General features: G+C 38.0%; 1 protein-coding gene across 1 annotated transcript in view; it reads left to right on the top strand.

Annotated features, from left to right (window-relative positions):
• Positions 1-12,135, top strand: part of SLIT3 (slit guidance ligand 3) — a 531,438-nt gene that overhangs the window by 23,910 nt on the left and 495,393 nt on the right. Inside the window, exon 4 of the mRNA XM_037398361.1 lies at positions 3,142-3,213. Coding sequence (XP_037254258.1) covers positions 3,142-3,213 — 72 coding nt within the window. The remainder of the gene's footprint in view (positions 1-3,141; positions 3,214-12,135) is intronic.

The following is a 12,135-nucleotide window of genomic DNA, read 5'->3' as shown; positions in this document are numbered from 1 at the left end:
CAAGATACAGATTTCTGAAACTGTTTCATTCCTTTCAGGAAAAGTTGGAGATTCTTTCTGTTTAAAGTGATTTCATTTTTCCTCTTGAAATTGCTCTAACGCTGTCTGAATTACATCAGGTAGTTTAGATCCCTTTCACATCAACATAGAAGCAGACCTAGATATCGAGGCCTCTTGCAGAAATACTGTGAGGATCTGGTATTTGCCTTGTGGAAATTAAGTTAATTGCATTCATTTTATATGTAAAATCAAATATATAGCTTTAAATTGGGTGTATATGGGGGGTGGGGTGGGGGGCAAAAAAAAAAAAAGCCAGACAAGAGAACCAAATAGCTTTGAATGTACTGTACTGAGCTAGTTGAGGTTGTGCTCCTGGGTTCTTAAGTGTTTCTGGAGCTCTTGTTTCAAGTTCACTGTTGGTTTCTGTTTCCCTGGCCCTGTATTTGGGCACTGAGCGCTACGGTAACGATGCGAGGTTCTCCGTGAGAAACATTGCCATGTCAGTGGGGAAATTGTACCTATGTGTAGAGCTGTATGTTTAAAAGCAGTGGCCAAGATGTTTTTATTGAAAATGTTTCTGAAATGTGAAAAAAGGTATTTATTGATGTTAACAGTAACCAATGGTAAAGTTCAGTTTCTAATTTTACTTTGGAAAAAAAAATTATCTAGTTCTGTTTCTCAAGTGCCATTTATGCAATAGTGACGGCATTCTGTGTGTGCCATCTAGTTCATAGCAGTATTTTACTAAACTGTTGCACTTAATTCCAAGTTTTAGTGACTAAAATAAAAAACTGACCTTGAGTTGGTCCCAGCACTGACGGAGGCAGGTTGGTTTTCTCACTCCGTTCACCCCTTTTTCTGAAACAAGCAGCTGTCAGAAGTTAAGGAACATGCAAGTATTGTCACCAGCACTCCCCTGAAAATTCCTTTCTGTAATTCTTAAGGCTGCCCTCTGCAGTCAGTGTTTTCCTTGGAGTATCTTCTAAGATAAGTCTTTAAAACTGCAACTGTTGAAGTTACAACCGTTTAGTTGATAATTCAATCAATATATTTATTGAATCCTGCTGATGAAAGGGCAAGTCTTTTCTCCTACTACCTTAATACTTTCAAACAAGTGGTCATACACGAAGAAAACATTCCAAATCTATTGGAAGACTTTCATTGCTCTGGTTTCTCTCATCTCTAGTAGTGGAGTCATTTAGATTTCCTTGGCTCCCATCCCAACTGTCAATACCATTTTAGAAATCTATTAAAATACATGTACTATACTATCATTAATGTCAGCAGTTGGTTTGCTTTGGTTGGGTTTTTATGGTGTCAGACATTGCCTAATGCCGCTGCAGTCATTTACACTGAATGCCCTTAACAATAAGCAAAATATGCAACTGCTGTCTTTATGTAATTTTTTTTGTTCTGTGTTCAGTACAGGTTTATGTAACTTGTTTGTTCAGCCTTTGAGTAGTGAGGAGAAGTAGTCAGGATTAAAACCAGAATACATCTATTAAAAAAAAAAAAATTCTATTGGTTTTGTCTTCCAACTTAGGAAGACCGTCTGAAACTCAAGACATGCCATTTCATTGTTTAACATACTAATTTTTGTTGATTGTTGCATATTTCCCTGTTCTACATGTTCCCCTTCTGGTGATGTTTGACGTTTTCCTTGTTTTACTTGATGCAGCTTTTTTTACTTTGTGCACTTCTGCTCTCTAGAAGTCCTTCAGATTTTTCTTTGCTTACTTTTATGGTCTCTTCATGATTCTGGCTATTCTACATTGCTGACACCCTATTCTTTCCACTTTTTTTTCCCCCCATGGGTGAGGGGGGCATAGTGGGAAGCACAGAAGTGTGAAGCCTGTCCCAGAGTTCCTAGAAAGGTGGTGTAGTCCTGTTTTCAGACATCAGAGTGAAGACAACAAGCAAGTGATAGAACAGTACAACAGAAGAAAACTTCCAGTATCAAACTGACACCACACTTTGTGCACCTTGTCCTTTTAACTTATCCCTTATAACTTCACCTTTTTTCCTTTTCCTCATGCAGTTTTTCCTCCCCCTGCTTTTAGGAATGTGCCTCTCTGGTTCACGTTTGGGTTTTTCAAATTTATTTCTTTTAAATCTTCAGATGTGGTCTTAGCTGTGGAATACTCTCTTGCTGTCTGTTTTCTCAACCACTGTCCAACTGAACAGCTCTGAGCATCCTCATAGGATGGAGCGTGAGGGGTGGCTGTTAAGATCAGGCAATACTAGTGCTTTTTCACTAGTTAGTCTTGGCTGAGCCCAAACTTACCGTCTGTTAAGTTCTTCCTTTCCATGTTTTAGCTAAAGCCACATAAAATGTTCAGAGAGCCTGGAGATTTAGTCCACATGTCTAAGTGCTCTTACAGAAGCAGAGCATGGGTGTGTGCTGGAGCACAGCACTGAGAGAGGGAAAAGGTCTGCTTAGGCTGGGCTATTGGTGTCTCTGTTCCTTGGCTTCTACTTTACCTACAGAGAGCATTTCTGCCATGTAAATGAATAGTTGTTTCCTGCACAGAGTAAATCAAAGAGAAGTCATTCTCCATTGCTTATAACTTCTCCTAGTCTCGGTCTCAGGGGGTGAATAAAAGCAGGGTTGGACACAGCAGAAGCCTGGGACTTCTCCCTTGTGTTCCCGCACTGTTGTACAGCGGGACTCTATACAGTTGTCGCAGCTGCCGTAGCTGTATTTCTGGAGGGATTCAACTCCTTTGGATTCCTTACAAATGGTTTACTCTGGGACAAGTCTGAAATCTTTGCAGAACGTCAAGGCTGGACAAAAAAATATGTTGACATTGAGTGGGTTCTTGCTATGGGCTGTAGGAGTCAGTTATCTCAATTAGATTACAAAAAGCGAGAGTAATATACTAAGAGTGTAACCTCTCAGCATGTTTATGATTATAAAAGTTCAGGTACCAAAATGTTTACTAAATCTGGTGGTCAGGAAGCAATTTTTGAATCATTTTCCAGTTAGTGACCGATTCTGTCCAGATTTTTTAATAATAATCTCTTAATTATAACTGTTACTGGTACTTCTGTGAAAAGCAATTTTGTAGCCTATGTGAAGAAAAGCAGGGAAGCTCTTTTATTCTGTTGTCTTAAAATTAACTGATATTTTTGGAATTGCAGACACTTGGAAGAAAATCAGATTAGTGTGATAGAACGTGGAGCATTTCAGGACCTAAAACAACTTGAACGGCTGTAAGTATCTCTATTTATATACTGATGGAAAATCTACATTTTTTTTCTACCTCGCTGTTAATGGTAATTCATAATATTTCATGTGTATAAAATTAACTTCCTTTAAGAAAGAGTGGTGGGTATCTACCTAAATTAAAGTATACTTTTAAACACAGTTGAATTTATATTTCATGATAGCTAATGCTCGAAATAAAATGTACAGTTGCTTGCCAAGAAAATAGAACTGTCAGTGACACCAGAATCCTCATAACATTATCAAAAGGATGTTATCTGGGCAACTCTTAAAACTGATTTGTAGGTGAAAAAAAATTTGCTTATAATAGTCTTACATTATAATATATTTTTTACATATTTGGTTATATATATATAAATACACACACACACACATATATATATATATATATGTATATATATATAAAAATCCATGCTAGTGGAAGTTGCCGGTGTCTCCTTTGAGAACCACAGTATTTCTACAACTGCCTTTAGACTTAATTTTCTGATTAGCTTAATTTCCTTTAAAGTTGTGTAATGCCACTGATAGCAGTGGATTCCAGGATATCACGGAAGACTTAGTGGAAAAAAGGCTGTGGATTTCCTTTGCTTTTGATAGCATTAAAGTCATTGTTTTTTGAAAAGGGTGAATATAAGATATCTCTTAATCCACAATCCAATTTATAGAAAATTACTGGCCCTCCATGAGTATAGGCTTATATATCAAAAAGTACAAAAGTAATCCTATATCCAATTGCTCCTCCTTAGTTGGGTGTACTGGTTAGCATTATCATAAAGCTAGGTTAATTCTATCTACTTATGGTGGGAGCAGAACAAAATCTCTGTAATACTGAAATACTTCTGGGAATTATTCTTTCTTAGAGGTAGGTGACTAGAACAAAATTGCAAGCTGGTTTGGAATGCCTGGTTGTTAAATGGAGAAGCAGGGGTTTTATGTTTGAATGTTAACTTGGTTATCTGCAAGGCATTAGTTGTAGGACTTGATGCTTTCTAATTGATATTTTCTAAAGCCGTTTCAAGAGTTAAGTTCCCGCTAGCAATTGTTCAAGGGAAGTTTGGAGTATTGAGCATATGCCGTACTAAAACTGTTTCAGATGATCTCAGGATCAGATTTGCATTGAAGTTGTTTAACTAGTGCGTTGAACTTTTAAAATCAGTTTACTCAGGATTTTTGTCTTGAATTACAAAGCTCCATTTATGGCAATAAGGGAGATGAGTTAAATTCTGCTTATAACCCATTTTTACCTATATTCAATTAGAAAACACATTCAGGAAAGAGTTTTGCCATATCTGATTGATTTCACACTTCTTGGGCAGTAAAAAAATATAATCAGATTAATTTTCCAAAATTAACCATAGCTTAATACTGTAGAAGAGTTTGTTCATGTTACAGCTCACCTTTGAGAGTCATTATCCTAGCTGCTAAGTCCTTGTTTTAAGCTCATTTTATGTGTGTGCATGTGTGTGTACAGATAAATCTTTCTCATCTATTTAGATAAAGATAGATTTAGTTGGACTATGAAATGAGTTTTGAAAACAATCTGGGAGAAGGGCAAGCTATTAGTAACCAGAAAGCGTCACCTCGGTTTGCTGTTTTTCTGTACAGCCTGCTCTGTTAGCAAATGACCATAATGTATTTTGTGAAACCCAAAGTTAGGAAATATGATACCTTTAATAGTGTCTCTTTAAGTGTGTGATGTTTGAAAGCCTTTTTATTCTTCTCCCCCCTCCCTCTCCGTGCAAACTTTTAACTTGGCCTGTTAAACGTACTGCATCTCTGCTTCTCTTTTAGGATTGCCTGTCATTAAAATATTTCCTAAATTAATGTAGTATGAAAGGGAGGCCTGGAAACTTGCAACTTTTTGGTATTTTAGCTTAAATCATTTTTAGAACAAAACTATAAATCTGGTTGGTTTAGGGTTTTTTTTTTTGGGGGGGGTTTTTTTGCTATGAGTCAGTAGGCTTTGGAGAATGAACTGTGGAAAGTTTGGCATAACTTATAAAGGCTAAATTGCAACATTTTAGGTAATATTAAAGCTATTTTATTAAGTATTGTCAAACATAGCAAAATGTTAATGAAGAAAGCATGCTGGCTGGATTTTAAAAAACTGGCTTTTTTCCATTTAATTTCTTTCAAATAACAAATAAAAATTGCTTATATTGCTTCAATTTTGGAATAATGTTCTTTTTTGATCTATTGAAGTGAATGCAAAAGCAATCATTTACTTCTTTTTAAACAAAGCAGCTGCATTGGTTCAGACTTTAAAAAACAGGAGTAATTTCTCTTTCTGGCAAAATACCATATAGAAAGGTCTTTCATTCAAAGTAACTGTGGAAGTATATTGTTCCACTCCCCACCCCATGGTAATCATTCAAAGGGCATAACCTGAAGTGAATATTATTTTAGCTCAATGTATTTTCACTTGTTTGGCTATTTGAAGCAAGTCCATTGTTATTAACTGAGTAAATCAGTGGAACTTTGTTTGAAATGTCCTGGATAACCATCTAATAAATTTTAAATAAAATATCGGTGAAGATGTTAGACACTGCTGCCGAAAGCACCATGATGATGGCTCTCTAGTTGCTTGGATTATTCTCTTTTTTAAGATTTTTTTATATATATATTAGTGTGTGTATGTGTGAGATTGATGCTCACAATTCCAATGGAGCATCTACAGGCATTATTTAGATATAGAGCAGGGTATTGTAAAAATTGTATATTAAATTAATAAAAGTTGGGCAATATCAGTTGAAGGAAGCACGTAATGCAAAGTACGTTAAAATGGCAGACAGTACAAAGCTGAGAAATGAAGTGATGGTAGATGGTAGAAGCCACTTACTACTTTGGCCTATTTGTACTCAACTTTCCCAAATATACAGGAATTGTAACCATTGGCTTTTAATAAAATTCAGTGTGTTTTAGTATAAGTTGTCCAGCTGAATCCTAAGATTTGGAATTCTTGAGAATGTCTAGTGGTGCTTGCCATAGTGGAAAACCAGAAATTATTCTAGTGGGTTTATTCCAATAAGTTTCCATAGTTTTATCCCAAAACATAAAGATTAGTTGTGAGGTAGCTGACCGTAAAAGGTCAAGCAGTTAAGAGACAGCATTAATATATATCTATGTATCTAATTGGTCACAGAGCGTACTGCCTTCTACTTGTTGCACTGTTGTTGAGTGTCAGGCAAATCAGCAGTGCTCATACGCAGTGTAACAGGGGAAAGGCTGTAGAGCCTGTGTGACAGTGTGACTTGTATGTCTGAGGTGCTAGCACCACCTCGGTGTGTCGCCTGTCAGGCTTGTTAGCTTCTCCCGGGCTTCTCTAGCTATCACCTTTCCTCTAGCTCTGAAGTGCTTCTTTCCAAAAAATACTACTAATTGATGTTGAGTGATAGGATTTGCAGGGCAGCATGCATCTGTTCAATAAGCATGTAAAAAGCTATGGAAAAGTTCTGCTACAACTTGAAAGTGCCAGTTGTAAATTTTGATAGGTCTGCCCTTCTTGCCAGTAGCAGGGTAACAGTTTCAGATCAACACCTGTGCTTGTTGATGTACGGAAGGTTTCAGAAACCGAAGTTCTTTTTTTCTAGTTGCTTTCTGCAGTTTTTTCCTGATAGTTAACTGCAAAAGGTCTGACCTTCATCCTCTTTCCTCATGGGTTTTTTTTTCTCTCTTTTTTCCGCTGTGGTTTGAAGTAGCGTGCGTATGGCCATACAAACACAAAGCTCTACTGGCACGATGTATTATACCCAAATTTATTTTGGATTTTAGCATTTCACCTGTATGCTTTGCTATTAACACAGCATATGATTTTAAGAGAAAATTATTATGAAATTTCATGTGCAAAGAGGATCAAAACCAAAGAAGCATAGTAGTGGGCCTAAAAGATGAACCAAAATTTCTTCTAGAGACAGATATACATTACACATTTATGTGAAAAATGAAGCAGGATATCAGACACCAACCAATCCTGACTTTTTCCACAGCCATCTGCCAGAAATTGTCACGTAACTGTATTATCTTCAAAAGAATGGACTTTGGCTGATGGCTTGTTCTTTCTACTCAAATTAGCGTCTTTAGCTAGCATAAAAGATCTCAACATCTGAAAACACTAAAAATGTGTTTTTGTTGTTTAGAGGAGGGGGGGTGAAATGTGTAAGCATGGCCAAATCAAATCTTTTCAAAGTCGGGAAAAAGAATTAGTTTTTGGGGAAAAAAAACAAAACACAAAACACCCCAAAACAAAACCAACGAAAAATCTACGATCCAGATTTTAACCCTAGCGTATACATGTATGAGTTTGGTCTTGTGGGTGCTAGGACAGAGGTCAAAATAGAATATTATTTTTTTTTTTACCTTTAACTGCAGAGATGCTACTGTGCATTGAGTCTTTGTAAGTAGCTTCCTAAATGCTTCATTAAGGTATTAAAGTATGCTTATTTGGCATAGTGTACTGTAAAATTGCTATAAGTGACCAAAGATGCTATGGAGAAGAATAAATTTTTATGTGATGCTTCACAATCTGGATTTCATAAATGGAGATTGAACAGGCTTTAAATAAATCATGTAATACAAAAAGCATCTTCCATAATTAACATGCTGAGTGGAAAGATTGCTAAGTGCTTCAGAGTAGTGGGCAATATAATAAAAGCGTTGGACAGTTCTTTGCTGTTGTAAACAAAAGCTTATTGCAAATCTTTGGCAGCATGGACAAATCTATAGTGTTTAGGCAAGGCTTGCAGTGCGTGCAGTTTAGATGTTTTTCTGGAACTGCAAACACTAAACGTTTATGAAGCCATGTAGATTTGTAAGTATGCAAGACAGTTTGAATATAAACTTCCAGAAAAAAAGCTTTATTGTTTTGTGTCTCCATTTCCCTATGACATTATGAATAACGTATCTAATCTAATTGGAAATCGGCAATCATAAAACGCTTATCTGGAAATGCTGGAGATCAAAGACACACTAAAATGGATTTAGACCTGTGATCTGACGTGTAATCACTTTCATTACTTGCATACTTCCTTCTTCCTTTTCAAGCTACCACGCCCGAGTTGGTGGAGTACCAGGTTTGCTACCAAACTCCCCAAGAACAGGCGCTGCTTTAGGACAGAGAAACGATAACCTTTTGCCTGTATTCTGCTACCAAGCCAGCTCTTCACAGTTGGCCTTCCCCATCTGCGGAGGGTGGGAATGGTCAGTTGTGGCTGCTAGAGTCACCCTGAGGCTATGGTGTCTTTGCATTTCAGAGGGGTGCATTTCTTTGCATTCAAACCAAAGGTGGTAGCATCCCCGGTTCACTCCTGAGAAACTGGGTGTAGCATCTGCCAAGTCTTCAGTTACTGTTTCACACTGGGCAAAAATACTGCTGCAGCAACCCCCCATCGGCAGGGCCAGATGAACCTGTGCTGCCTAATCCCAGACCACAGCCTGTGTTGGTGACGTGATCTTTTGTAAATGGGGGAAACCAGTTTCTAACAGAGACCAGCTACTCTCTGTGAGAGCTGGCAAAGAATATAAAACAAATGAAATTCAGTTCGTGACACTTTCAGGTGTGTTCTTGTTCTCCTGATTTGAAGAATAGTTCTGGTGCTGCCTGCACCTGTGAACTAGCAATATGAAGTTCCTTACTGCATTGGCTGATGACTGAAAGTTCAAGTAATATTTTTTCATGTTGGGTTAACATTTAATTAATATTATTAATACTGTTTGTCCCATATCTTCTGAGAAATTATTCTAGTTAAAAAAAAAAAAAGGAATTCTATAACCAATGTCTGAAAAAGTAGTCTTTTTTTTTTTACCTTGCATTTTCAAGCTTAGCATTGCCTTTCCAATGAGTGTCCGTGTGACTGTTTACATTGTGAGAAGTCCAATGTGATGAGCTAGAATGTTTTTGGTGTGCATACCTGAAGGAGTGCTTTTGGTTTTACTCCCGTGTGTCAATGGGGCAGTCATGGAGAATGGAGCATGCCGTACCGCAGAATCTTCCAAGTATTATTTGAGTCACTTCCATTCCTTTTTACTCTCTAGTTTGGGGTTTGGCCAAGGCTTCCTTTTCGGAAGGAATCTCTCGTAAAGTATGTAGGAAAATTATGCATTTATTTGGAGTGACTATTTGGGTCAACTTGCATGGGTACATCATTACTCCTTTCTTCAAGAATTGTGTTGTTTTGGAGTGTGGGTCTTTCCTTTCACACAGCCATAATGTCATTTTTACTGCTTAAGTGAGGACGACATTATTAGAAGTCCTTCATCTGTGTAGTTTTCTCAACCCGATAGCAGTAGAGGAGCAGCAACACCCTCAAAGAGCAGCTGAGTTGACGAGTTCCTTCATCAACTTATTGCACAAAAAGAGTTCCACAGTTTGATCCTGCTTCAGACTCAGAGCCAGAAGTCTGGAGGAAGACTAAATCTTCTTGAAGTCGTATGTGCTCTGGAGAACTCTCTCTTTTGTCTTAGTCTCAGAGAATGGCTGGCCCAAAGCAACATCATGAGAGCCATCTTTGAGTTCTAGTTCATCCTGTGTGGCAAAAGCCAAACAAAAGCTCTTGGTTTCTGATGTCCATGTGAAGGATAAAGTTGAGTCTCTAAGTGTTCATGTGTTGAGGTGGTGTACAAATTCATTGCAGGGATATGTTGCATCTTCCTGTGGTGTGCGGTTCTTTGGGCATCAACATGAGAGGTGCCGCCTTGGGTTGCTTTTCTGAGAGTGGATTACTACAGGTTTACTAGTCTTTGTCATTACTTCTACTTGCTCATTGTTCCACCACGCTTATTGCACCATGCAGTGCTAGTCTTGAGTGCCATGATCTCCTGCCTTGTGTCATCTTTCCATGTACTGTAAAAACGGGGTGACTTGCTGTTCCCGCACAGCCGTGTCTTGCCAGAGAACTGTTCGTCTTTGGTGTGTAGCCAAAGCAGAGCTAGTCTGCAGGAATGTGCTTCCTTTCTTCCAAGGGGAAAGAGTCTTCTCTGCTTGTGGACTGGGTAACACCTTCACTTGAAACCTGGGATGTTTATGACTCATTCTTGGAGCTGACGTTCTTTTCCCTGGATATAATCTTGGAGCTCTCCATGAAATCTTTCCACTTACTGGTACCTAGATTCACCAGTCCTTCAAAGCATTGGTATCATTTCCAGCCAGATGAAACTTTTTGGAGCTGCCGTGAGTTATTTAACTGACTAAACTATGAGCCAAGACCTCAGGCTTTGTCCTTTCCTTTTGAAAGGGCAACTTGTATGAATTTGCCTCTCGTGCTGTTGGAATTAACTGTAAAATAACCTGCATAATAAAATTAACTCTGTTAGCAGAGTGACTTAGACCCAGGCCACTCCATCTCTCATCATATTTATACAGCCTTCCAGAAAACTGCTTCATGGGCAGTTTTAATCCAAATGCCCACTCTGAAGATTTGTAGAAGCACCTTATGAGATTGAGTGACTGTGAAATAATACAGTACAGGCGGTTCAGCATTGAAGAATAGGGAAATGGCAGCGCATGTGTGTGTGTGGAAATCCTGAAATGTTGGAGCTCATAAAAGACTAAAATAGAAGTTCACAGGTGGTCATCAGGAGGTTGGCTGTGTTCTTGAAAGAGGTATCTATTGAGTGCAACTAAATATGCAAAACCCTCATCCAGCTAAGGAGTCTAGCTGAAAAACATTGAAAGCTAGCAAAGCTGGTAGAGGAGTGTCATACATTCTTGCCCTGTTCTTATGTCTCTGTATGCATCTGCATATTGGCACTGTGGGAAACAAGATACTGATTTAGGCAGATTTTAAATCAGTTGTAGACCTGGATGCTTTCTGGTTTTCATCTGTTGCAAGAAACTAAACTGCTTATCATCTTTTCCAAATCTTACTTTGCTTCTACTGATTTATCTGTCTGCAGTTTAGGTACTACGGGTATGTTGTCCTTTTCATGGCGAGGGGACTGAGACACTTTGGACAGTTCTGCTGCTTTTTCCTGTCTAGAACAGAGGTATTTAATGGGCTTCCAGCTGCCCTTCACTGCAGGAAGCTCACGCTGGGTATCTGACTTCAAAGGAGTGCTGCCAACTCACCCATAAGGAATCCTTGTTTCCTATAAGACTTGCTTAACAAAACCCCAGGCAAAATCAGTAGCCTCCCTAAGGAATGTAACGATAGAGAGAAGATAAAATAATGGGTACAAATTTTATTAATGAGATATGGTGGAAACTGCTATATAAGATGCAAATGGTGGATTACATAACTGTGTGGTTGATACCTCAGTTTACCTTTAGAATCACACAGGACAAAGCCAGTAGCAAGAATTTGGTAATTCTTGGTATATATATGGGGGAATGTGTGTCTACAAATTAAAAAATGAAATAGTAAAATAGATATTGACAGCTTGAGTGTGAATAGTAAATTTCAGTAAATCATTGGGGAGGAATGTAAGTACTATGTCTTATCAAGTCCCACCTTGGCTCAAGCTGACAGCTCACCTTTTAATTCTTGGAAGGAAAGAAGGAAGCTCATTAATTTTGTATTGCTTTTGATTCAGCTTTATGTGCTGCTCTTGGCTCAAACAGCCAAAATAATTGTTCCCAAGATAAGGCTTACATACTTCACTTATCTGTCAGTAGTGTGCACTGGTTATTCTGGAAGATTTCACTGATTTTTTTTTTTTTTTCTTACACTACTGCCAGTAATTTAGAGATATGTTAGTTGTTCGTGTAAATGACACACTAGATGTGGTTGCGAAAGACTTGGTTTTAATTTTTTTTTTAAATCTAAAAGAACTCCTTGCTGTTTCCAGAATCCAAACATACAGTCAATATAAAATTGTTGTGGGGGGAGGGGGATTTGGAACTATTAGTCCAAAAAGTTACTTTTGTTGGAAAGGTATGTTGTAAGATCTCCAAAACATACATTTCCATATAGAGT

This window comes from Falco rusticolus, chromosome 8 (genome assembly GCF_015220075.1).
Source record: "Falco rusticolus isolate bFalRus1 chromosome 8, bFalRus1.pri, whole genome shotgun sequence".
NCBI classification, from domain to species: Eukaryota; Metazoa; Chordata; class Aves; order Falconiformes; family Falconidae; genus Falco; species Falco rusticolus.
The sequence above is the reverse complement of the archived record's forward strand: the minus strand, read 5'-3'. Positions and strand labels throughout refer to the sequence as shown.